The sequence below is a fragment of the Zosterops lateralis genome (genome assembly GCF_965231275.1).
Source record: "Zosterops lateralis genome assembly, chromosome: 19".
Lineage (NCBI taxonomy): Eukaryota > Metazoa > Chordata > Aves > Passeriformes > Zosteropidae > Zosterops > Zosterops lateralis.
The window spans coordinates 7,042,233-7,069,600 of record NC_139779.1 but is presented as its reverse complement, the minus strand read 5'-3'; the positions used below and the strand labels follow the sequence as shown (position 1 = coordinate 7,069,600).

General features: G+C 46.3%; 1 protein-coding gene across 1 annotated transcript in view; it reads left to right on the top strand.

Moving 5' to 3' along the window:
- Positions 1-27,368, top strand: part of COL26A1 (collagen type XXVI alpha 1 chain) — a gene marked incomplete at its 5' end in the record, with an annotated part of 166,880 nt that extends 139,512 nt beyond the window's left edge. Inside the window, 9 exons of the mRNA XM_083875171.1 lie at positions 2,566-2,682; positions 3,844-3,996; positions 9,709-9,801; positions 11,225-11,286; positions 13,589-13,651; positions 17,304-17,348; positions 18,687-18,731; positions 19,354-19,438; positions 22,658-27,368. Coding sequence (XP_083731297.1) covers positions 2,566-2,682; positions 3,844-3,996; positions 9,709-9,801; positions 11,225-11,286; positions 13,589-13,651; positions 17,304-17,348; positions 18,687-18,731; positions 19,354-19,438; positions 22,658-22,830 — 836 coding nt within the window. The 3' untranslated portion in view covers positions 22,831-27,368. The remainder of the gene's footprint in view (positions 1-2,565; positions 2,683-3,843; positions 3,997-9,708; positions 9,802-11,224; positions 11,287-13,588; positions 13,652-17,303; positions 17,349-18,686; positions 18,732-19,353; positions 19,439-22,657) is intronic.

Here is a 27,368-nt window from a genome sequence, read left to right as displayed (position 1 = left end):
TCCCCCAGCCTTTCCTCCAGGGCTCCCCCCTCCAGGGAAGAAAGTGACAGTTCCTCTAAAGCTCTGCTGCAGCAGTGGGATTGAGGATGCTGCAGGAAATGATGGCTCCTGCTCTGCAGTACTTCATGGGATTGAGTTATCAGGTTGGACTGAAGGACTGAGGGTGATTTACACAAGTGAGGGAATGTTCTGAACCGCACTCAGCAGCACAGCGTGTCGTGCTTGCAAAACAGTTTCTGCTGTTCTTCCCTCTGTGCTGGGATTTGCTGCAGTGAAGTTTCAGATGTGCTGGGGTTTTTTTAGGGATAGAAGCTGTTTCCAGTGCTGTAAAAAAATGCTCTTGTTTTTCTAAAACGGCTCCTGATCACCTGCCTGAGCTTCCCAGGACAGCATCCCCTGCCAGGGGAGATCCATAGAAAAGGCTGCAGTTTGTGTCCTGTGGATAAACAAATTGATCCTAATTAAAACCTGGCCTTAATTCCTTGTTCAATACTCAAATCAGCTCTTTATTGATGACTGAATGCAACAAAAGTACAGGCTCACACTCCCAGTCAAAGCCATTGAGAAGTGCCATTTCCTCAGTCTGCCCAGTTTCATTGCAGATTGAAGGGGGAGAGATTTCATTTTTATAAGAAAAGCCAGTTTGGATATCTCTCCAGAATGGAAAAAAGAAGAGAGGAAGGGGAATCTTTCCAGGGGGTTTAATATTGGGGGATTATTGCTTTATTCTGAGAAATGAGGAGTTTGGATGTCTGAGGTGACAAGGTTTTGCATCCCAGGTGAGCTATCCCACATCTAGAGTGGGAACTGGATCCAAATGTGGGAGCTGAAAATCCTTGATGTGGTAGTGTAGCCCTGTTCCCTGGTACCAGCTGGGAAGGTGCTGTCCAGCTTCTCTCCTTTTCTCCTTCTCTCCCTTCATTCCCATCCGTGCTCTCCACCCCCACATGCAGCATATTCTGCTGGCACTGGTTTTTGGGGGTCCAATACCTCTCCTAATACCTGGGAAGGAGAAGGACCCTCCTTAAGAGTTGATCAAACCTTAAATTACTCTGCTGTGTTGTGGTCATATGTAACACATGGATTAAAATCTGAAATCTGAGTGCACTGAACTTTGGACTCATCCTGATCTCCCTCTGGCTTTGGAGCTGCATCTGCCACTGCTTTCAAATACTCTGAGCCCTTTGGTAGCCCAGAAACCAGGAACCTCTGACTCTCTTGGCTCTGACAGTTAATGCCTTTATTGTAACCATTAACCACTTAATCTGAGCAGACAGACCTAGTCGCCCTCATCTCCAGGGCATTAAAGCTTCAGTGCTGTTTGCACAGTGTTTAAATGGCTCTCCATGTGAGCCCAAGATGAGCAGTGTTCTTCTGGACAGCACAATAAAATTGCCAGGTGTTGGTATTATTTTGATAGTCTGGGGAAAACAATGTTAAGATTTTATTTGGTGTCACCAGAGACAGTGACTTCGAGATCAGCAATGCTGCCTCTGCACCTTTTGTGGATTTACTAGGGGTCTAATTGGGCTTGCCAAGAAACATCCCACTGGGCTGCAATCACTGCTCCTGGTGTCTCCAGTCACCCTGGTGTGGTCCCCTCACTCAGAGGGGTCACAGGTTGTGACATGGGTGCAGACCCACACAGAGGACAGCAGGCAGCAGCAGGTGAGACATGGAAAGCTTCTTTATTTTTCTGACTCCGTTAACTTATATACACTTTTTACAGAAGGCCAGGATTGGCCAGAGAAGGTTACAACCTCATGACTCCATTGGTCACTCTGACCACCAGTCAAGTTCTCCTCTCAGAGAACAACTATGCAAAACACAAGATAATTTCTAAAAATACATATAGTTTTCATGAAACAGTGTGAGAATCAAGCTGCAAAGATTCAAACACTTGAAAGCAAGAAAATGCAGGGCAACACCCTGGAGCCCTGCTCAGCACCCTGCTCAGTGATGGACATTACTGACATCCAGTTCCTGCAGAAGTGGGGGGGCATTAATGTCACTTTGGGAGGAAAGCACTTGTGCACAGCACGGAGCTTTGGTGAGATGAATGAACACAGGAGAAATCAGGGCAACATCATTGATACAGAACCTCTGGGTGATGTGTGTAGAGCAAGTGGGAGACAGGGTTTGATTTTCTGTGGCAAATCTATTTTGTGTGTTTTGGTACACTGGGATGGCCCTGCAGTTTATGTGGGTCTGGATGAATCCAGCAAAGGACATCCTGCTGAGACCCTGCCCCAGGCCTGGGGACAGTGTGAGCTCTGCCCAGCATATCCCAGCTGGAGGTGCATGTCCTGCTGATTTTTTGGGGAGGGTCTTGTGCCTGGGGATGTGCTTTTTCCTTATAGGATTGAAGAATGAAGAGGAGAAGCAAACTCCAGTCTGGCTTGTGAGGCCCAGACAGCTTCTGCCACCACTGCTACCCTCTCTGTGCACTGCTGCATTTCCTCTTTGCACACTGAGTCCCTCTCCTCTAGTCTGGAGGTTGCTGAAGCCTTTCTGCCCCCAGCACTGTCCTAACTTCCAGCTAATTTCCTTTCTGAACATTTTCAGGGATTCCAGGACAGGTCGGTCCCCCAGGCCCAGTTGGACCCACTGGGCTGCCAGGACCCCCAGGGCCAAAAGGAGAGAAGGGACAACCCGGTGAGAGGGGCCCTGCAGGGCCACCAGGTGAGTCCTGGAGCAGGGGCAGTGCTGCTGTGACAGGAGATGTTTCACTTCACACAAATTGGCTGTGACAGCAGCTCGGAGAAGGCCAGACACACAAGATTTGAGCTTCTTCAACTGGTATCAAATCCATCCCAGCAATTCCCCTGGGAGCTGGAATCAGCCAGGAGCTCCCAGGGCAGGCAACCACCTGCACGAGCCATGACAGACCCTGGGATTTCCTGTGGAGCTGGAGAGAGCCTGTCCCAGAAAGCTGCAGAGCAGGATCATGTTTCCCCATCCTGCTCAGGAGCTGTAAGAAAGAGCCTGTGACCTATCAGCCTTTGGAGCAGAGCATTCCCTGTTTAACCCTCTCACTGGGTGCCTGCTTTAACTCCCTTTTTTCCTCCACCATTTGTGTCAAGCTGTCAGATGCCAGGATGCCAAACTAATGATGCTTTTGTGTGTTAAGGGAAAAGGTTATGAGGCCATTCTTTCAGAGAACACTCCATTCCTGAGCCTGGAGTCTTTCTTCATTCCCCAAATGCTCCTAAATGTTTTGATGAAGGCGATACTGCACAAGAGGTGCCAGACCTCAGGCTCTGTGCTCTCTGTGTCTAAAAGGCTGTGCCTTGTGAGCCTGAGCTCGGGTAAGATTTAAAACTCTGAGCGTGCCTTAAATGTGAGAGCAGCCCTGAACACTTTTGGCACTTTCTGGCAAGCTGTCAGTGGCCAAAGTCTGGCCAAGGATGTGTCTGCCTTTTTTGGTTTCTCAGTCTGCAACAAGAGCCTTCCAGCCCCTCAGGACATGACTGTCTGCTCCTGGACTGGACTGACTCTACTTCCCCTGTGCTTCCTGAGCTTTCCTGGCAGGGAGGTGACACAGGTGTACCTGGAGGGAAGGAGGATTTGGTTTCACACTTTGCTGGCTGTAGTTTCTCACTCAGCCTCAGGGAGAGGGGAGATTTCACTCTTTCAGCAACTGGGCTGCTCAAAGGCAGCACCTCTGAGCCAAGTCAAGCTCTCTCCTTTGCAGAGGAAGATGCTACACAAAAAAAAAAAAAAAAAAAAAAAAAATTGAGAAGCTCAGACTTAAATCCTTTGTCCTCTTGCTGCCTTTTTACATGATAGCATCATTAGCACGTCGCCAAAGGCATTAACACATCCTCTCCTGCCTCTGCACAGGGATGCTGGGACCTCAAGGACCAAGAGGACTTCCAGGAGAAACTGGGATCCCAGGTCCCCCAGGTCCTCCAGGGCCGCCAGCCACCCCAAGCCTCCCTCTTACCTTCCAGCAAGGGGTTCTCTACTCACTCCAGCCCACAGCTGAAAAGGAAAGTAAGTTCTCTCCTCAATTCCCTTGTTCTCCTGTGGCATCAGCAGAGTGGGCAGGCACAGAACAGCTCAGCTCTGTTCCCACCTCCTTGCCAGGCTCTGCCAGGCCCTGGGAGCAAGCTGGACAATCTGCCTGCATTGTGTGGGTCTCTTGGAAGTTCCTGTTCAAGATGAATCATCTTGGAAGCTACAGGGGGTTCACCTCTCCAAAAAGAGCAAAGTTCCTGCTCTCCTAAACTGTCAGTGAGAGGAGGGTTTGGAGGATTTTGTTCTCTGTGCCTGTTTTTTTGTTGGTTCATCACAGTTTTGGGGAGGCAACTTGGTGTCCTGTAAGGTTCCATCAAGAGTGTCTGCTGGGAAGGATGAGGGTCTCTGGTGAAATGACAGAGCTCAGGAAACTTCACCTGAGACACAAGGGCCACAGGAATTCCGGAGTGGCAGATTAGCTGCTGGTGCACCAAAGCTGTGAGGTTGGAGCCCTCTTGGTGCCATTGTTGGGGTGTTGGAGTGTCGGTTGCTCGGGAATCTGGTCAGGAAAGGACCAGAGATTTGCAGCTCTGGAGTTATAACAAGGACATCTTTTAAATGTGTCTCTTTCCCTGTCCCTGCAGATGCGTCTTCCACCTGTGTTTCTGGTGCATCCACATTGTCCCACATCCACACAAAACACAGAATTATGGACTGGAAAGTCCAGACTGACACCAAGATTTATCCCTTCCCCGTAACGGGAAGGCCAGGGTTTCTTTGTGCTTATGCTGATTTGAAAAATATATTTATTTGACTTGTGCTGTGCAGGGCAAGCAAAGGCTTTCTAGGAAAGGCACATCCTGCACCTGGTTGGAATGTTCTCAGATCTGGGCTTGATTCTCCTGGCCCAGCCCTGTGTAGCTGGCAGGTAATAATGAGGCAGCAGAGCTGTGTCTGCCCTTGGTCTGTAAATTCCTGGAGCCCCAGCTCTGTCAGGTCTCCCATCTCCACTCCCCCAAACTTCAGCTGTGCCTCTTCCCCAGCCTTGCTGCTCCTGTCCAGCTCCAAAGCTCAGTTGTCTTAGTTACAGCCAAGGATTACCGAGTCTCCCCATGTCTGACAGTTATCTCCAGCTCTCCCTTCCCTTCCCTTCCACCCACTCTGCTCTCCACACTCCTTTTCCCAAAAGTCAACAGATGTATTTTTAATTTAGGGAGAATTTTAACAGCTCCATTTTGTATTCAGTTACTTAGGGTGTATGGGCAGGATGAATAACTGAGGTTCAATACAGAGATGTTCACAAAGTACTCATCAACATGCTGCATTTGTCAGCCTGAGAACAAGGAAGTTTTGCATTACAGTCACCTCACTCCTCTCAGGGTCACACCAAATTCTGCCTTTTATTCCCAGTGATCCCCAGGGATGGTTTGGGTGCTGCTGCTGCCCCCTCCCTCCAACCACCCTTTGAATTAAACTCTTTCTTGTGAAGTAGTGGATAAATTAAAAAGTGAATAAAGGCTTTGATTGCATGGCCTTCCCAGCTGATGTGTGAGAAGGGTGAGCTCGGTATTGTGCCCAAATGGGAAGAGGATAAATGGTGGATAATTATTTCTGTTATCTCTGCCAGCCCTGGGCAGCCACATGGACTTGAGGACAGTGAGGAGATGGTGACTGTTCCATTGACATGCCTGACCATCCCCAGGCATTCCTCTCTCCATGCCTGTGGATATCTTGGTTTACAGAAGGAATAGCCCAAAACTTTATGACACTTTTTCTTAATACAAATTCAGCTGCAAGTGTAAGTTATCTATGTGACCATGACGATATTCTGGCAATATCAAGTCTATTTTCTTACCATTTTGCCTCTGTGTTGGCTGATTCTGCCTCCCACAGGCTGGTGAAAAGCTCTTCCTCTGCCACCAGTAAAACACAGCCTTGTAAATTCTGTTTAGATTTTTTTAAAAAGTATTTACTTGTTTTGAAAGGAGCACATCTGAAAACTATAAACACAAAATTCCAGCTGCTGACAGCAGAGGGAAGCATATTCCTGGTAATGGGAATGAGATGTGAGAGCTGTATCAGGTTCTTGTTATTATACAGAGTTTGGTTCTGCCTGAACATGGTTAATGCCTGTGCCTTTATTAATTACAAGTTCCTGTTGGCAATATTTATCCTCAGGCAGAAGCCAGGAATGGGGAGACAAATATTTTCTCACAGTTTCCCTGCGCTGTGGTAAAAGAAATGGTCCCATTTTTCTCCCTCTAGATCAGGTAGCAGAAAAAAATGAAGACAGGATTACTTCATTTCCATCCTGTCTCAACAAATCAAGGCTGTAATGGGGGAATTTATCCCTTAGTCAGAAACCTCAGCCCTCAGCCAGGAGCTGAGCTGAGCTGAGCTCCCCACTGCTGGGGCTGCTGCTACTGGGATCTCACTTTCGCTGCCACTTAAAAATGAGTGATCAGGTAGAGGGTCTAGAGCCAGCCCAGACCTATTCCTTGTGCTAATATTGATGGTTTCTAGGGAATAGTTAGAGAAAATAATGCAGCTCTCACTTCTGAGGGCTGTTTTCTTATGTCTCGAAGATCTGCAAAGGACACGTGAAATAAAATGAACCTGTTTTCATAGAATCATCACTGCTGGAAAAAATCTCCAAGATCAAGTCCAGCCATCAACCCAGCACCACTAAACCATGTCCTCAAGTGCCACAGCCACACATTTTTTAGCACTTCCTGGGATGGTGATTCCAACACTCCCCTGGGCAGACAGAGGGGAGAGCAAGGGGAAACTGAGGCACAGCAGCTGACTGTGTGCCCAGCATGTCAGTGGTGATAAGGGATTTGTGCAGCAGCATCCCAGTGCCTGCTGCCAGCAAGGCCCTTCCTGAGGAAGGAGAACAGGGCAGAGGAAGTGAAGGGGAAGGAGAGGAAGAAAGGAATTGAGGAAACTGAGTCCTTTCAAAGTGTGCCCTGAGCTGCCTTTGCTGCTGTGGCTGGGCAGCTTTCCCTGTGTCCTTCAGGGCATTTCTGTGCTGGTTCAGGGTGTCTCTGTCCTGTTCTGAGAATACAGGTGTTCCTACCTGACCAGGTCACACTGGTTTCACTCTCCATCTTGGCTTGGATAGGGGTTGGAAAGTTCCTGGAGAAAATTCAGTATCAAAGTCTTCTCAAATGAAGCATTGTCCAGAATCCAGCTCCTGAGCCCAGCAGAGCCTGGGTCAGTGCAGGAGGTGGCCGAGAAGGGAAGATTCCTGCTACCATTTGATGCTATTTTGTGGCTGCTCTAACAGTCTCCAGCTGCAGAGACCCCTGAATGTCCCCTTGTTTAAAAGGGAGTTTATAAGAAGATACAAGGTCTTCCTGATGCTTTATGAGAATATGGAGGCAATCCCTGAAAAAAATATGAGGGCTGTGTTTTAACAGACTTCAGTCCCATTTCATTCACACTGTGTTTCATTCAGAGCTGATCCTGGAAGGAAACCTGGATTTGGGTGAGTCCTGCCTGGCCAGGGAAGGAATATTCCTCAGTCCTGTGCTTCCCAGGCCAACCACGAGCTGCTGATCCCAAGGGTTGTTGATCAGAGCTCTCTTCTGTGTCACAATCATGGACTCACCTTTCATAAATAACCTTGAGTCAAATGTCAGCATGGGTGGATTTGTGGGAGTAACTCTGTCATTGTAATACTGTGCCATTTGGCTGGAGTGTTTTGTAACCCGAATCTTCATCCCTGCCTTACCTCCAGCAGAAATTAAACCCTGGTTGTTTGCAGTCCATCCTCTGCCCCTCTCAGGGGATGTGCAGTTGATTTTTGTGGATCACTTTAAAAACAAAAGGCTCTGCAACTGTTAATGCCTTCAGTGCTGTTTGATGCTCATTTCCCAATTTCATCTTACTCTCAAACCGTGATGGATTTTGACATGGTCAAATAAAACTCAAATTAATTGGATTACACACTTCACTGGGGTACCTTTCCTCCTGAACATGAAGAGTCTCAGTTGTTTTGTTTCAGGGCTCTGAGGAGGGGGAGGATGAATGGGTTTAGAAACAGTAGTCAAATAAATAAATACCTGTTTGCATTCAGGCACAAAATGTGATTCTTAGAGGGCTCTGGGTTGGATCTTGTGCTGTCCTGCTGCCAGGAAGGCATTGCAGGGGTATCCTGTCATCCTTGGCAGTCAAAGCCATTGCACAGTTTTCCCTGGGAGCTGCTTTCAAACAACTGCCTTTGAAGTTCTCTCTACCATTGCCAAGGCTCCAGAAGCTGGGAAGGCTTTGCAGTGTGTCTGCTAAAATTTCTGGAGAGTTCACCTCCTGACCTTTGGGCTGGACTCTGCAGAGTAAGCAAACACCCTTCTGACCATCCTGGTGTCACTTGACATTTGCAGTGAGACATTCCCAGCCTTTTCCTGCACAGGGTTCCCCTGAATTTTACTGTGATGAGTTACAGAAATGGGTGGAAGGAAACATGAGTAAGCTTGAGGTCATGGGCAGGAGGAGGTGGACATTATTGCTGCATGGCAGCCTCCAGCTGTGGAAAATGTGGGATTTTCAGAGGGTTTGCCATCCTGGTGACCAGGAGCCAACATCTTCATCCAGGTTAAACAGGAAATTTATTGTTGGTCTTACTGTAAAGGGTCAGGACAGTGAGCTTTGGTGGCACCAGGATTTGGGTTTTCCTTGCTTGTTTGGTGGCCTTGTCTTGGTTGTCTTGCAGCCTTGGGAGAAGCTCAGACTGATATGAAAATAAAGGTGCACAGACATTAAGCAAAGGAATCATAAACTTATGCTCTTATAGTTGCAAGTAAGAATATGCTTTAAATAAGTAAGAAACTATTAGGTAAGATGGTGAAGGGTTTTAAAGTGTAGTAATGTAATTTTATAGAGTAAGCTGAGAGTTTAAATGTTATAATAGAAGCATACATGGGGTAGAAGGCTATTGGGTGAAGGACAGACACAGTGTGGCAGAATTAAGCAAAGGTGATAGGTTAGAAAAACAAAATAAACTCTGTGGCAACTTTCCATTGGATCAGAATGTTACATATTTCCTTGTAACAAAGAAACTTGTGACTTCTTTTGAGCCATGGCCGACTTATTGCTCCTCTAAAATCCCACGGCCTCTGAGGCTGATGTTTATCAGAGTAATAAATAGTTATTATCAGTGGTCCCATCCCTTCATTAAGGCATGGATAATACTTGGGGGCAGTTATTCCAAGGCAGGAATGGATAATATTTGGGGTCAGTTATTCCAAGGCAGGAATGGATAATATTTGGGGTCAGTTAGTTATTCCAAGGCAAGAATGGATAATATTTGGGGTCAGTTATTCCAAGGCAGGAATGGATAATATTTGGGGTCAGTTAGTTATTCCAAGGCAAGAATGGATAATATTTGGGGTCAGTTATTCCAAGGCAGGAATGGATAATATTGGGGGTCAGTTAGTTATTCCAAGGCAGGAATGGATAATATTTGGGGTCAGTTATTCCAAGGCAGGAATGGATATTTGGGGGCAGTTATTCCAAGGCAGGATTACACAGGTGTATAACACACGGAGGTTTCCAGAGAAAGGACAACTTGTCTAGGATTCTCATGGGTGAGATGGGCAGCTCACAGCCCTTAGAGAGCAGAAGGACAAGTGCTCCGGGAGCCCAGACTGAGCATCCTGCAGCACTGCCGGCCCTCGGCCAGCAACGGGCGCCAGAGGATTTTGGAGAGAGATCCCAGGCTGACACTGACTGTGCTCTGTGCCGCAGATGGAGAACCCCAGCTGGCCTCCACCGTCATCGACACCATCATGGCAGGACTGCCCGGACCGCGGGGAGCCCCGGGGCCCGTGGGGCCACCAGGTGACAGTCGGGGCTGGCTGCAGGGCTGGCACCCTGGGCAGGGTGGGCACTCCTCAGTGATGGAGAGGGGATGGTGCCTGCAGGGTAGGGAGCTGATCCCTACTGCAAGGGCACTAGTGGCAAGAAGTAACTGTGTTTTTTATCTTTTTATCTGATTGTTTTACCTTGGGCGGGACTCATCTTGAGAAATTAGATTAATTTCTGATTAAAAGCTGCCTTAAAGAGTGGGTTTGTCCAGTGATTCCTTCCTGAGAGCAGAGTTGTTCTGTCCCTGCTGCAAACCTGTCCTGCCACTGCAGAGCTCCACAAAGCAGGGCCTGGCCAGATGTGTGTGATGTCTGTGAAAACTTTGGAGGCAGTTTGAGCTGTTCCAGATTTTCACCAGTGTAACTGAAATCAGAATCTGAGATGAAAATTCAGTGACAAGCCTTCGTTCTCTCTGTGCTGATGGGTGGCTTAAATGATAATATTCCTGCAAACGTCAGCACTTCCCTGTATGATGCATATTTAGGAGTGAACTCCCATTAGTTGCAGAAAAAGGCTTCTCCTTTCATTATGAGGGCCTTTCATTTATCCTTCAATTCCTTTATTCTTTGACTTAAGCATTTGTGTGGTGCATTAATGATTGAGGCTGATTCAGCTGTACTTTATGTATAATGTCCACATTGTTTCATCTCAAGGGTTGTGACAACTAAAGCAGAGAGGAGTATTGCTAAGTTCAGGCTAAGCAAATATCCTGTCTCCCATCTGCAGGTATAATTTAACAGCTACTGTTGGGATATAATTATTTTTTCAAAAGGAATGAATCTGTTAAGTGACTCTGTGAGACAAGTTGACCTGTTTAGATGGTGCTTAACTCATCCTGGAAGAAGCTCTCCTGTGGTTCAGATTTTAAATTAATTTATTGCCACTGCAGTGACTGAAGACCAAGGGAAAGCTTTGCTTTGCCTCACTCAGCTTCTCCCTCTGGCTCTGGCCAAAGCCCATCTCCTTCATGTTTATCACCAGTTTTCTGACACCCCAGAGAGACCAAGTGCAGCAGCCCTGGGGCTTCTCTTGCCACCTGAGGTTGTTTCAGGACCAGCATCTGCAGCATTTTGCTCTCCTGTAGCTGTTCCATGGATCTAATTTAGGTTTTCTCAAAAGTTGCATTTTAAGTTGCACTTTAAGGAATGGAAATGTGGATGTTACTGGCATCCTTCCTGCCTATTTTCACCATTTGTTTCCTCCCAGAGCTCTAACATCTCCCCTAGAGTGTGGGGATGTATTCTGTCAGGATGGGGGTGTCCAGTAACCCCAGTGTTTGATGAAGGGTTCTCACTGAGAGACTCAGCAGAACAGGAAAGGAAGTGCATGTCTTTGGAATTCAGGCTTCTTCCTCCTAAATCTCCTTTAAATTGTCTCCAATTCTGATTCCCACCAGGGCCACCAGGTGCTTCAGGACCCAAAGGGCCCCCAGGACCCATTGGAGCCCCTGGATCACAAGTAAGGTTTGGTGCTTTGGGGTGAAGGACAGAGAGGGGGTCACAGGTGAAACATCATCTCATTGCACAAGTAGAGAGTAATCTTAGACCTGCTGTTTTGTTCCCCATGAAATTCTGTGATTTAATTCCTTTTTCTCATTCTGGATTAAGAGGTTGAAATGGTTGTGCTTTCCAGAGCTTCCCTTAATCATAACAACACATTGTGCTGCTGCTGTGTCAAAACATTTCACTGTGGCCTCAGTTGATGCAAAGGATCTGATATGAGCTTTACTAACACAGTGATAAAAAAATACTGCACTTCCTGTGGAACACACAAAAAGAAGAACAAAAATGCATCTGTGAGAATTTACCAGTTCACCAGAGTGAATGTGTTAAGCCTACTTTTCCAGGCATAGCACTCTCTATTCAAGAAAAGTGTCACAAATTCCCATCAGTTTGATTATTTATTGATGCAAACATTATTTGCATGGAGGGGGGATATAATAATGGAGTGGGGAAAACTCACTCCAAAGAATTTATGGTAGAAGAAGGGCACAGCACTCACATGGATGGAAAAAGCTGACTAAATGGGAAAAAGTGAAGTCATGAATAGGAAACTGCCAAACTACTCCAAATTGTGGTTGGCTGATACAGAGGGACTCAGTTTTGGGAAGAATATTGCTTAATGTGGAGGTAAAGCAGCAGCATCAAATTTTTCAAAGGAATCCTACATGACTGGAGAGCACAGAGAAAGGTCAAGTAACTTTGTAGAGGGATGTAACTCAGATCTGATAAGAGGAGGTTTGGAATTGAAAATAGAGAGAGGAGATTTTTCCTCTGTGTTTATTAACCACTTTGAAGAAGCAATGGACAACAGGTTAGGGAAAGTTTGCCAGTGTAGCAGAATCCTTTCAATTAGGGAATGCTCTGGAGAACAATGAGAAACCCCAGATAGATAAAAACACAGAGGTTTGGCAGCCAAATGACAGATGCAGTTTAACATCATTAAATATAAGGTAATTCACAATTCATAAGGAGATTCTGCAGCAGAGTCTGGCTTTTTGACACGCAGCACACACTGTAAATCTTTCACTTTTGCAATGTGGAATTCAGTGTTCCTGAGCATCCCTGTCTCAGCACACACTGTTGAGAGATGTCAGGAGCAAAGGATGCTTAGGGACACTTTTGCTTTGTTCAGGCTGCATGTTTGACTTAGGGCCAAGCCTAGTCTGTGCCCCACCTCATTTGGCAGTCCCAGGGAACCTCCTAAACCAGGTCTGGGGCTCTGAATCCTTGGTGGGGAGCTCAGCTGAACTGGTAGGGCTGGCTGCAGGCAAGGAACTGCTGGTGAGCACTGCTGGCTCCCAACTGAAACTGGCAGAGGGCTCCTCATTTGTACCCTTAAATCACACATGTTCAACTTCCTTGGGCCGCTTCACAGGCACTGAGCTCCTCACAGCAATGCTCATTTCTCTGGGCCTAGAGAAAACCCATTTCTGTTCCTAACTAGGCTGGGTTAAATCCCCATTGGCCTGGAGGGGAGCTCCAGACTCACTTCTGCAGCCTCCAAGACAACGTGCAAGCCACTTGAGGTGGAAAAAAAAGCTCCTTGTATGTGGTTGTGGGGAGAAGGAGAGCTGACAGGCTGAATATAAACAAACAATATTGTTCTCTCTTGGTCTGGTTAATAACTGTGGCTTCTCTGGGTGGATAAGTTAAGGATTTGGATTGATTTCTGCATAGCAGTTCAATTAGTAGAAATCTGGAGACTGTGCCCTTCTTAGCCATTGGTGACTGCTTTATAGATTTGTTCAACCCAGGGAGTAAAATTATTAGCAGAGATTGGGCTTAATTTGAAAATTGTTTATTAGGGTGAGTGAATAGCTTCAAAATAATTTCCACTGCACAATCCAATTAATTTTCAGGTATGTGTGCTTGCTCCTGCCACCCACTGAGGCAATTAAGAAGTGGGGGGAAGCAGTGGGGATTTTTTAAGCTAAACATTCTACCTGTGTATTAATTTCTTCTTGGTAACTGAGAACAAGAACTGTCCTGTCATACTGGCCCCGAAAAAATGTTACATCAGTGGTCTGCAGTGCTTTAAAAGACCCAAATAGAGGGATCTGCAGAAAGTACAGGGCTCAGGATATCTGCAAACAGAGCTCCTGTTGTGTTTGCTTGAGGGGAAAAGAGAATCCAGCCCAATTGCTTAATGGGTGTGTGAGGTTTTCAGGAGCTGAGGATCACTGGGAAATGTATTCACTGCACCTACACAAAGGTTGCACAGTAGAAATTAATTCCTTCTCATTCTGCGTCTCTTCTAGGGCTTGCCAGGATCTCCAGGACAGCCTGGACCAAAAGGATCCAAAGGAGACCGAGGAGAGAGAGTAAGGTTTTACATGCACAGAGAGATTCCCACAGCATTTGGGGGCTGAGGCACAGGAATTATACACAGCACAAGCCTGACAGATGCCCTGGGACTACAGCCACCACCAGCTTTAAATGTAGAATTTCTAGGGTTTCTGCAAGAACCAAGATGAGGGTTTCCTGTACAGAGAAAGGTTGAATTCCTTGTAAAGTCAGGCATTCCCCAAAGAAATTCAGGTAGCAAAGACATGGAGTATAAAGGCCTGTGGGGACCAACTTCCACCAGCCAAAGCTGTTTAGTGTGGAGTGTTTTGAGAGGTTTAACTGAACTCTTCCCTCTGTGGCACTAAGAGTTTAAAAACTCACCAGACTTGTCCTGAACCAAAGTCATTCCCCAAAGTCATTTTCCATCTTAACATATTTGGAATACTGAAGTCACATTCTTAATGTTTATGTGCCTCAGTCCTTCGTGGGCTGTCCAGTGCTGGTAACTAAACATGGAACAAAAAGGCTGTTTTAATGTTATTTCCTGACTGGTGAAGTTGAGGAACTACCAGAGAAATATCTAACAAGGGTATAAATGTGTCAGGTTCCCAATCCAGCATCCAAGCATTGGGAAGGGTTTGAAAGTGGCATTTGGGCCATTGGCTGCTTCTGTTCAGCTTAATTGCCAAAAGCTCTTTGAAATCTCTAGGTGAGTCTGGGAGCACAAAATCACTTGGGAGTGGAGTAGGTGGAAGAGGATCATTCATCCCTCAGTTCTGTGAAATGGGCTGTGGGGAATCATTGAGACCCCAGCCTGGAGAGAGTCAGAGGAGGGGAGAAGGACAAGGAGGAAAACATTGGTTGGTACCTCTAAAATGATGTCAGTGGTGGCTGCACTGACACAGCTTTCTGCCACTGCTGTGGGAAGCAAATTCCCTTTCCTTCCAAGTGCCATTTTGCTGTCCCACAGGTGGAGGTGAGTGGGGGCTGTAGGTGATGAGATTTCCTCTCAACAGAACCTCCTCTGCCCTCCTGCTCCCTTCCAATCCAGCAGATAAAGGGATGCCTGAAAGAGCCAAGACAGGAAATGCAGATCAGTGAACTCCAGTGTGCTGAGTTCTCAAATTCGTGGGAATAACCAGCCACAGACCAACTGCTCCTCTGTCCAGGCTCTGTGCAAGGGGTGCCCAGGTGCTCGTTTCACCCCTCCTGAGGAGCAGCAGATATCTGAGGGGGGGGCACATCTGCCTTCTGAAATCTCTGTTACATTTTAGTTTTGGGTGCTTGCTCCTGTTCTTACATAAGAAATGACTTGCACTTCCCTGAAGGGCAGAGTGACTGTTGGCCATTTTTTGTAACATTTTCCTTGTGCAGCTCAGCCAAATTGGGCATGGCTTGGCTTTACAAATAGATTGCAGAGTGATGGAATTCTGGGGCTAGAATTCACGATTTTGATAGAGAGCAAAACCTTAACTAGTGAGATGGATGCACAGATTACCAACTTACCAACTACATCTCATTGCCATTCAATCTTTATTTTCCAAAAAAGAAATAAAAGCTAAAAAAAAAAAAATAATAATAATAATAATAATAATAATAAAAATAGAAGGGTGTGTTGTGTGGCAAAGTGTCACATTTCCATCCAGGAAACTGATAAAACTCTTTCTCAATAATTCATTTGACATTTTGCTGTAGTTTGTGGTTGACCATATTACTAATATTAATACTAATAAACCATATTCCTGATACACTTATTTTGAAACAAAATCTGGTTGAATTGTGTCCATTCACTCCAGACTGATCCCTTAGAATTTGATTTTGTTCCCTCCTTGCTAAGGATTTAGATTTGTAACTCTCCTTTTAGGTTTGGGACAAATGAGATTTTCAAATATCAAAAGTGTTGATAAATATAAAAAAAACCCCATATTTCCTGTCCATCCTCTGTTCGTGTGGAAAGGGAAGCTGACAGCTTTTTTCTGTCAGAATTTCTGTAGGATGCTCTGTGTGCGTTGTTGTCTTTTGTTGAGTGTGGCTTTGAATGCTGGTTTTGACAACTACACGCTGCAATTTTGGGTTTGGTGGATACAAATGAGGGCTGGAGCACTGGAGCCATGCAGCTGCAAAGAAAAAGCAGAGTGGGGGGTGGTTCACAACATCTCCTGAGATCTGAGAAAACGTTATTATACTTTCTTCCTGCTTAATCTGGGAGGGAGCAGATGTGGGAGAGACCTGGAGCAGTGAGAGCTCAGCCCTGGATGGCTCAGCTCTGTGTGCTGCTCACGCTCAGCCTCTGCTCAGCCCAGGCACTGCCAGGGAGGGAGGCTCCACAGCATCTCCAGGCACTCTGCAGAGGCACAGCCAGGGAGGCCTGGGATAAAAGATATTGCCAACATCCAGCCTAAATATCCTTTGATCCCTTTTAAGCTGATAACATCCTTTCTGTTCCTCCTGGACATGGAGCACAGCCTGTTTATGTATTTTCAGTGTGTTGTTGTGCTCCTCTCTGTGATTTTTCCTCTTGACTGTGCTTTTTTTCATGAGCTTTGCTTCCTCCAGTGCATAATCCAAGTATTTCTCTTTGAAGATACTGGGAGCACCTGACAGAATGAGCCTTTCTCCCAGTTTTCCCTGTCCATAGGGGCCTTTTCCTGGGGCTGACAATGCATTCCATAGGAATTCAGCCCTCCATGGGAATGTTCTGTAGGTGCCTGTTGGTTTTATATGAATTTGGTGGACACAAACCCAGCAGCTCTCCCTTTCTACTGCAGGAATCTGCCACCATATATGTAGGAAAAAAAGGATGGGTTTGTTGCTGTGTGTGTCTACAGGAGAAGAGCCAGGAGAAAAGATGTGGCTGTTTCATTAATGGATTTCTAGAAATGCTTTTACACTTTGCCTCTTCTTCCCAAGCTCCTGTTTTCTCACTGAATAACCTATAACTGCTCTCCTGGTCAGGGATTCTGCCCTGCCCCAGCTGCTTCAGAGTGGGAAACCAGCACTGTGGAGGAAAATGGGGAAAAAAAAGATGTTCCGTTCAACAGCATTTTCTCCTGCCCCAAACCAACACTTGTTCAAACTGTTTCTGTTAAAAAAAAAACCACAAACCAAAAAAAACCAAAAAACACCTCACTGAGAACAATGTGAAAATTAGCACAGCAGGAGAAAGAAACAAACCAACCAAAATATTGTACCTGTGTTTTGATCAGTAGCTGTGGGGTGTGTGTGGAGCAGGAGCAGATTAAATCAGTGCTCGGTGGGAGTCTTGGGCTCTGCTCTGGCTGGGGCAGCAGCAGCCCATCACTTCTACCCGAGAGAAGAATGCAGTGTCTTTGTAAGGAACAAATCTCCAGCCAAATTCCTTCCTGCTATAATGTAACTGACTGCTGGAAAGTTCAAAAAACCTGCTAATCGTCTTACAGAGAGGGCACTGAGCTCAGGAGCTCCACATCCAAGCCAGCTCCTCCAGAGTCTGATGGGATTTGGAACTGATACTTGACAGAAAACCATAACCCCTTTTTGCTGTCTCTAAGTGATAATGTCAAGGGAGAGGAATTTTTTTTCCCCACATTATCCTAAGTGTAAGTTTTTTTTTTCCTTAAGCCATCTTAATTCCACTAGTTAAAATTACACTGTGTTCTTGTCAAGTGGCAAAGTATCTCCTAATGACACTGCCTTTATTTCCAACAGGGGCAAACAGGTCTGCCTGGAGAGAGGGGCATTAAGGGATTTCCTGTAAGTGCTGCACTCTGGGTGGGTGCCAGGCTCAGGTGGGGTTGGTGCCTGGCCCTGTAGGTGCCACTGGCTGCCCTGGAGCTACTTCAGTGCTGAGCTCTACTGGCTCCAGCTCAGATTTGTTCCACAGACACCCTCACCTTAAGGAATCCCTCTGCAAATCCCCTGGTGTAAAGCACAGTGACCAGGAGGGCATCACCCCAGCAGAGGAGCTGTGCTCTGTCTGCCTGCAGATCCCTCTGGCCAGAGCTGGGCACACTCAGCTCTCCCTGGGCACTCCCAGAGGCCAAAGGTGGGCACAGTTAAACTGCTCAAGGCCTATCAGCTGCTCTCAGCTCCCTCCTGCACCTCTGTCAGCCAAGCTGAGCTGGAAACCCTGCAATGGGATTAAGAGATACCTCCAAATGATTATTTTCCAGATGCCCAGAGGAGACGTCTGCACTGGCACATACAGCCAGTGGAAACAAGCCAGTGGTGATGAAGGTTGGCTGACAGAGATCTAGTGGAGAAAATTGGGTTGGTTTTTTTTTGGCTGGCAGCTTCCAGAAAAGTCCCAGAACCTCTAGAAGGGTTCTCATCTCTCTTCCTTGGTTCCACCTCATCATTTCATACAGTTCACACAGCCTTTCTTTGGTCCTTTCTCCCATGCTCACCACTGCTTTGCAAATATCTCAGGGATGTCCAACATCTCAGGGGTGTCCAACAAGTTCGAGGAGCCCAAAGCTTTTCCAATCTATTTTAGATTGTTAGTTTTGTTTTTTGTTTAGCTTAGAGTGGTTTAATCTCTCCCTCTCATCTGCCCTTTGGAAAGTGCATGAACTTCCTGGCTGGAGGAGAAACATGAGACCAATGTACACAGCACAGAGAGATCTTTGTTCAGGAAAAGCTTAATGAGCATCTTCAGAGGCAGAAAGTGATGTGACTAATTAATGAAAGAAGAATGGAGGATTTTTCTGTTCTAGATCAAGATGAAAACATGCATGTTCGGGGGAAAGGAGCAATTTATCTGTGGTTTAGCATAAAATGTTGTTCACTGGGAACCCAGTGAGATGTCTGTGGCCTTGCTGGGGCCCAGGCCATGGCAGGTGGCTCCTCCTGCAGCTTGGCCACTCCTGGACAAGTTCATTTGTGTTAGAAGTGGTGGTGACCTTCTGGGAGGCTGGCAGGAGCCAGGGCAAAGCTCAGGAGAACACTTTGGCCTTTGGCATGACGTGCCGGCCCATGTGTTTTCTGCTGGTGAAAAGCTTCTTTAATTTGCTCCTTTGGTGAGGAGAGATCCAAGAGATCCTGGAAGGGTCCTCAGCCACATGTAACCAAGTTTCCCTTCCTTTGTTTTAGGGTGAACCAGGCAAGAAGGGCGAGGAAGGTGACAAAGGCACTGATGTAAGGATGTGTTTCTACTGTTTTACTTTCCTTTTTGTCACTTTGCTGTCCTTCAACCACATTCCCTTTGACAGGTGGGTTTGGGGAGAGCAGAGGGTGAGTTCACAGTTAAATGTGCAGAGCAAATAGGGATGTGAGCCTGGGGTTTGAATTTAATGTGTGCCAGAATCCCTGGTCTGTGAGGTTTCCTTGGCCATGTTGTCATCATGTTCTTGAACACCTCAGTCCCCAGAGGTTGTTCTGTCACATGGAGCTGGTTGGGAATTGCTTCCCTATTGTCCCTCCCACCTGCTGAGGGACAGACTCCCAGAAGAGCTCAAACTGCGTGTGCAGAGTGTTGGAGTTCTCACATCTCTGCTCTCAATCCCTGGAAAACTTCCCAACATCTCTTTGGCCCTTCAAGTTCACACCTAAGGTGACAAGGACAACAAACTACAGCCTGAGTGTACACAAGGAGCTCTTTGAACAGGGATTTCTCCTGCATTCCTGCTTAGTTTATCTCCTTTTTTGGATCTTTTAATTTTTAAACATCCACACTGCAGAGTTTGGTGCTGTGAAAGCAATATGATGGACAAGAAGCCTGTTCTGCAACACATTCCAATGTTAGTTTTATTTCTTGCAGGGGGAAGGTGTCCAACAGCTTCGAGAGGCTCTGAAGATTTTAGCTGAGAGGGTATTAATCCTTGAGCACATGATAGGAATTCATGGTAAGCATTGCTGAGGTTTTCTTCTCTAGGGAACCAGGAGATCTGTTTGGGCTTGATGGTTACACATCCTCCCACTCTCCTGAGCTTTCTGGTGTCTGCTCAAACCACATTTTCAAAACTAGGTTCCATGACTATGGGATGCTTAGAACTGCTGAGTTCCACCAGCTGCACTGCTTCCTCTGGCTCTCCAGTAGCAGGTGAAATGACCCTTACAGTGATTTTTGTTACAGTTCAGGCAGCCAAGTCACGAGCAGCAGCTCGAGCCATGTGGCAGAGATCATCCACCAGCTTCCCACAGAGCTGCTTGTTCCAGTCTTTAGGCCAGAGCATTTAATCCTGTTAACAGCATCTTCCAAGTGACTTGAACACCACTGAGGGCCTTGCCTTGTGCAGCACCATGTTTTGCAGAGAAAGCCCAGACAGTGCTGCCATGTCACCCTGAAAATCAGTGACCCCTGAACATTTTGTGATCATAACTTGCAAGAAACCTATTTTCACAGTCAGATTTAAAGAAAGTCCCACATGTTCTACATTCAGACAGATTTTTGTGATCCCTTGAGGCTGTTGGCTCCTCCATCACTGGCACAGTGTGTAAATCATCCCTTAAAGAATGTTATCTTCCCTTAACCACAGTGTGGTGTTGGTCATTGTCACAGGAGCTGGTTATTGTCAAGACTGCTCCTTTTGGGGCAGCCAAGGATCAATTCTCTCACAGCTGCCAAAACATGCTGTGCCAGTTTCTCTCCTTTCAGAAACACTGAGGCAAAATGTTTGTCTCTGCTATCCCAGCCTGTGAGCAGCAAATCTGTTCCTTGGCACTGACCAAATCCCAGAGCACTTTTCTGCCCTTGACACCTGGAACCTCATTCCTGGCCTTGCTTGTGAGCTTACCTCACACCTCCCCTCAGATCAGAATCTACTTTTATTGGGATATGCCCTCTGGGTATTGATTGAAGCAATGAAAATGCTGAATAGCTTCAATGCCCAGCAGTCCTGCCAGTGCCTCACTACACAGTCATAATGCACTTCAGGCAGCCCCTGGGGATCCCAGCCCTGTCTGGAGCCAGCAGTCGAATTGCTCCTGGACCTTTCCAGGGCCAGGGCATGGCTGGGCTCGCCTGGAGCCTGCTCTGCTCAGTGGCCTCGTGCTCTTGGAGGCCCCAAGTGCTACTTCCAAAAGCAATAGGCAGCAACAGTGTAAGATTTTTGGGAAACCCTGAATCACAACCCCATGATTCAACCACACTCACCCTGACCTTGCCTCAGCACTGATGCTGTTTTATTTCACATTTTCATTCCAAGGGTAGAATATATATATTTTTATGCTGCTTTGCCTTGAGCTGGTGGAGGCACCAGGGAGATGCCCACTCCATTTCCTAGGCAGCAATCCATGCCAGGTGGGATCATCTCCAGGGAAGTGGGAAAGGGCTTTTCCCAGGATGAGTCCAGAAGAACAGGGTATTGACAGGACCCAGGGCCTGGGCCTCCTTTGGCTTTTACTTTGTACCTTCATTTATAGTGGTATAAAGCAAAATCACCTCTTTAGGAATCTTCTGTAGACCCTGGGACTTCACACAGCTTTGTCCCAGCAGAACTGCCTGATTTATCTATTTTTCACGTTCTGTTTGGAAATACAGAAGCAACAAGGCATGTGCTGCTGTCATTTTGACATAGTCATTTCAGCAAACCATTTGTATTGATCTGTTACTGCTTGGGATGGAGATGAGTTACTTACACCCATGTGCACTTCTATACCAGTGTCACTGCATCAGCAAAAATGGATGGTTTTTAATTGTGCAGTGTGGTTAGGTCATATTTAAACACCTATATTGTTTTACTTTAGGGTTTGTTTTTTGGGTTTTTTTGTCCCGTAAGTATTAATAATTGTATTCCTACTCTGTGCTTTTGAAATAGTTCCATTCTTTCACTTCACACATATTTTAGGCCCTACAAAAATACTGTTTAGAAAGGGAACTTGGAAAGTAAGGCATGTTTTCCTTGTGCAATTATGTTCATCATTGTGTATAGGGTTAAAAAAGCCCCAACAAACACAGGCAAAAAGACATTAAAAAAAAAAAGAATTCCTTGAGCACAGACCTCCCTGGACTGAAAGGCACCACAGAGGTTTAAATCACCCAGCACCAACTGTCTGGTCATGTTCCCAGTGTAGGTGTTAAGGATTTGACCACAGGTCCTGGGTTAGCCCAGCTTTAAAACCCCACTCAGAAATGCCAATCCCATGCTCTCATTTTCCCAAGGAACTTCCCACTGAGCTTGGTTTCCAAACCCACAGCCACCCAAGCAACAAGGCAAAACATCCCAGCAAACAAACCTCTCCTCAGCATTGGGAGGGCAGCTGGAGCTGACCTGGCCTGGAAGCTGCAGAGAGCAGCCCAGCAGGACACAGTAAAACCCAAATTGTTTGGCAGGGTTTGGTGCCAGCAGACAGAGCCCAAATCCTCTGGCAGCCAAAAGCTCACTGGAAACTGAAATTCTGCCTCGTGGGATCCAACCAAAGCTGGCACGTTGGGCTGCTGGCAGGGAAACACAAACATCCAGCTCTGGAGGCAGAAGGAAGAAGAAATTGGGGCATTGGAAATAATGAGGCAGATCAAGCCACCAGCATCTGTTGCTGAAGAGTGGCCCAGAGCAGAGTGTATTAAATTTGTTTAGCTGAGGGAAGAGCAAGAGGTTGTTACCCGGGGGAGCAGGGACAGCCACCATCCATTCCCAGCATTATTGCTGATTTGGCTGCAGCTCAGGGTGGGTCAGTCCTTCCCCTCAATCCTTTCAGTGCCTCTAAATGTCCTTTACTAGGAGTGAAATGGTACTTAAACTCTCAGAGCATCACCACCCATGACCACCAGCTCATCCTCCAACACCTGGAGCCTGTGGGCAGTGCTGAGTAGTTGCTGCAGCCCAAGTAAAATTATGATTAATAAAAGAACAGCAGTTTAGAGATGAAACTACAAAGGAGAAGAGGCCCTGCAGTAGGACCACTTACCCCAGAGAGTTCAGGCAGAGCAGAGGGGACACGTCTAATGCAGGAGCAGTGTGTGATGGCAGCAAAGCTGTAGCTCCAGAGCTGCTTCTTGCACGGAGAGCAAAGAGGAGGGAGCACACTGCTCCCACTGGAGGAACCACTCTGAAGGGCCCATGAGTGATTTCCTCAGCCTCCCCTTTTAAATAGTGCTCTCCCGTGACTTTCTCTCCTTACAGACTCTTTGTCTTCCATTGAGCCAGGCTCTGGACAGGATGTGATCCCGGGCTCCCCCCTGAGAACCAGCATCAAGATCAAGAGAGGAGGCCCCCGGCAGCCCCAGGCCCACCAGATCCTCTCCTCCCTGCTGGATGATGGGGAAGCCAGAAGGAGAAGCCACCGGATGAAGTAGGAGCATCTCCGTGTCCTCCCTGCCTGTCCTCCAGTTCAAGATACACCACCCAGTGCTCACTTGCACCCTGCAGATGGATGGAGTGAGGGGGAGGCTGCAGTGTTGGTGGCTGGGTTTCCTTCCCTGGCCAATGCTGAGCCCTGATTGCAGGGAATGGCTTTATCCATAGCTCAGAGAGGGGTTTGAGAACATTCTCCTTGATTTTGTTGTTTTGCCTTTGGAGTAGGAGCTGTCAGGTGTCTCAGAAGCTGCCCACAGATGTGACACCTCCTGGCTGTGCCTCGAGGGTTTAACCCTGCCCTTGTTCCCTCACTGCCCTCAGTAAAGCTCTGCTTAACTGGCCAAGCCCACCCTTCCCACGCAGACCCAAAGCCAAGCCTCAGCCTTGTCCATTGCTGCTTTTATTTCCTGTGCTGGTGTCACACTGACTTCCAGGTGTCCAGGTGTGACTTCCACAGGCCATGAAAGCATGACCTGCAAGGATTTCTTTTAAGCAAAGAACAAATTAGAATACAAAGTGCATTTAAAAGCATTACTCTGGAAATTCAGGTGGCTCTCTGGACTTCAGCAACAAAATCCTGGCTTTTCATGTTGCTAATTGCATGTGAGTGACATTATTTCAATTTGTGGTTGGCTAAAGAAGGACTTTTGATGCAAATGTTCATGGCAACATTGGCTTTCTGTCTGTCTCAGAGAGTTTAGACTGTTTCTGTGAAAACATAGAGCAGCTTGCATGAGATCTGATGGAATTGTGCAAGAATTTTCCCATACTGTGTTCAGCATGTGCATACATCCAGAGATAATTAATTTAAGTGGTGGCAGTAACTATTCACAGAAAAGGATATTTTGCAATAGTTGCTTAATCCTACAGCAATCAGGAAAAATGTTTTCACAGTGTTTTGTTTTAATCTCATGAGTAAATCCTCACCATTTGGATCTGGAGACAATGTAGTAGCAAACCACAGCCTAGGGAATTAGAGTCTTGTCAAGAGCTTATCTTGCACTGGGAGTTAAATACAGAGTCATTTTACTTTTTGCAATAACTTGTTATTTTAGGGGAAGTACCAGCTTCCAGGTTTAAGAAGCTGAACCTGCCCTTCAGTGACAAATGAATGACTCCACCTGCTGTGCTAACCAAGCTGATGTCATTCATGTAGACAGTGACTTTTGTTAGAAGGGGGAGATTATCCAACCAAACTGACTGGACTGTTTGTTTTTTTTTTTTTAATTCCTACATTCTGACAGTTTTCAAATTCATCCCAGGACCAAAGTGAGTAAATTGAGTTGTTATTGCCCCTCTGTCTCTGGTTCCTGTGCAGGGCACAGCTGTGGGAGCAAGCTGGGCTGCACTGCTGCAGGGTTTCTGTCAGAGGATTTCCAAAGAAAATATTCTACACTCCCTGTGTTCAGCACCCCAAAAGCAAAGCCCACTGGAAATAAGGCTAAAAATGGAGGAGCTCTGCCAGCCCAGCATTAACCACACATTAAATTGTCCACATACACTGTAAACATGGCAGTGCTGCCAATAGAGACTCCAATCCCAATTCTTCCTCTGAAGAACCTGGAATTTTCACAAATGAGCAGGTTACAGGCTCCTTCAGGATGGCTGGATCCACCATGCCTTCACTTGGCCCTGCTCTTGAGGAATCCAGCCATCCCCAGCCAGGTGAAATGGCATAAGCTGATCCTGAGCAAGCAGCAGAACCTTGCCTTTACTGCTGTGCAGCTGAGTAACAACCATCAGAAATGCAAATCCCTGTCCTGCTTTTGCATCTTCACCCTGCTTCGCCAATGCCAGTGGTGGGGTTTGTTCAGCACCAGCCCACCTGGTTCAGGCTGTGCTTCTGAATTACTTGAGTTTTCCATGGGACGTTTCCAAGAAATGAGCCCAAAGCTTTGCAGGAGTCTGGGGAGTTGCCTCGCTGCACTCTGAGTTATAGCTGGAGTGTGGTGGAGAGAGACAAGAAAATGAGTGCAGCTCAAGTCCTGAGCTCAAGGAGCCATCCTGTGTTTGCAATCCCTTTGGGAGAAGGAAATAAAGCCTCCCTGAATGCAGCTTAGGTTCACACCCAGCACTAACTCTAAACCCAGTGCTAAGTCTAAGGATGTCCATGGTTCTGTAGGAGCCCATGTCCCTCCTTCCACAGGGCAAGAGCTCTGTTTGTGGCCAGCCAAGCAAGGTGCACCCATGGAAACAGTCTTGGAATAATCATTCATTTAAGAATTAAATGTCAAAAAAAAAAAAAGGATGTTTCCTCATTTGCAGGCTGATTCCCGTGCAGGAATTGAGTTCTTGGTTACCTCTGTGGTGAGTTGGGACCATCTTGGTCTGGATGACATGGACACTCCAAGGCTTCACTGGTGGCTTCCAGGAGATAAATCAGGCAGTTGGTGCTGGAAAATCAGGCCTGAAGAGTGAGGGGCAATCTCAGTTCAGTCTAAACTCGTGCCTTGGGCAGGCTGGTGCCAGCTGTAGTCGAGGCCACAGGAACAATCTGTCCTCATGGCAGCTTAAGGAACCAAACCCAACCAATGCAAGCTTTAAAAAGGGAAATGGGAAATTCGGTTTCACTGGTCCTGTAGCTACAGGGCTGAATTTGGGGAAGAGAGAATACAGTGAGATCATTATTACTTCCCTTGTACTTCAGAGGATTCCCACTGAACTGGAAGAGAAATTTTTCTTTCTCCAAGTTTGTCTTCTGAATTCAGAGCTATTGCATGAGCTTGATGAGTGCTAATGCTTTAGTCACTCACATTGCTGAGGCATTCATACTCACAAAGATTTGGAATTTTATATTTTTTTAAAACAAATTATTGACAAGATGGAAGGAAAATTTAATGGAAGTTGTTTGCAATTACTCCTGCCAAGTCAATTGTCAAAAGGCTGTTTAGGTTTGGGTTGAGACCCCTTGAATTATTGATGACATGAGCTATGTAATTTTTTCTCCTTGCTTTGTTTAGCTCTATCTCTCTGATGAGGTGCTGTATCTTTAAATGGGGGACAGCAGGATTATACCTGATGGACTTTCTCTCTCTGCTGAGGTTTCACTCCTCTCCACTCCCACGAGGGCTGGACCACACTGTTGTGCCACCCCAGTTTAATTACGTTTAAAGGTGAGCACAGCCTCACACACTGACATTAATGATGTTGATGACCAAACAAACCACTCCAACCACATTCTCCATCATAGGCAGGATCCTGAGGTTCATTTCAGCCAGGGCATGTAATGCTTCTTGCTATGTCTATGTAACTTAGGGGGATTTATTTTGAATGCGTGCTCATTTAGAAATATATTTTAATTGAAATGTTTAGTGCTTTATCTTACATACATACTGTGCAATACCATAGTGTGGTTTTTTGGGGGGTTATTTTGGTTTTTTTTTTTTTTTGTTTGTTTTGTTGTTTTTTTTTTTAATTTCTTAAGACTTTTTTAAAAATTCTTGATGTTTGTTTGAGCTCCAGTGTGTTTTTGACTTGGATCAGCTCTGGTAGTAGTAGTAGTAATGTTTTCCTTGCCCTGAGCTAACCAGAAGCAGCACATTGCACAACCAAAACCCTTTGCAAGTCATGCATCCTCATGTTCACCAGCAACCTGGAACTCCTGGGAGGCAGGGAATGCTCCTCTCCAGAGGGTCTAATTTGCACTTACTCTAAGGAATTGATGGCAATCCAGGGAAATAGGAATAAACTAGGGAGAAGAGCCCTCACCTGCTCCCGCCAAACTCCACGGACATTTTGTCATCAGCTTTCAAAGGAACAGGCCTTAAGAATCAGATTTTGCCCTGGAGCAGCACATGCTGGTGCTGTGTGGGTTCTGCTCCAGTGTCTGCCATGAGCTGTTGTCATGTGGGACCCTGAGCACTGTGACAAAGGCTTCTAAAGACAATCAGCTCCTGATAGAATGGTTGGAAACCCATCCTCCTCCTCCTCCACGTTTACAGCTTCTCTCTAACTCAAGATGACATTCCACTGAGGGTGTAGGGGTTAAACTACTCAGAGTCTCTGTGATTTCTTGGTTTCCTGTGGAACCAAGGGACTGAAAGGTGCTATAATTGCTCACAAGGCACATTCCCAGCCACAGAAGGAAATGGTAACTTCTTCACCAGTTATTTTACACAGTAACTTTTTTATTTATATCAGCGTGTTTCGTACGTGTGCCAATGGTCCTGGCTTCTCTCTTGAGGATCAGCTTTACAGCCATTTGGTCTTTTATAGGGCAGTCACAGGCAGGATCTTGCAATCATGTGTAATTTCTTAACTTAGAGCAAGAATAAATCTCGTCTGACAGGATGAACTCATTTATGGCAGCCTTTACTGTTTGTTGTAAACACGACCTGTTTGTTCCACCTCTTGCATGGTTACTTATCTGTTTTCATATTGCTATGTTATTGTTCAAAATATCTATTTCTCTTTATTTGCTATGGGGTTTGTTACTGTATATGGAATGTTTTGTATTCGGCATTTTCTTACGGAGCAGAGTGGGAACAGTATTCAAGGACCCACAAATACCAAAGACCTTTCATGTAATGCACTGAGA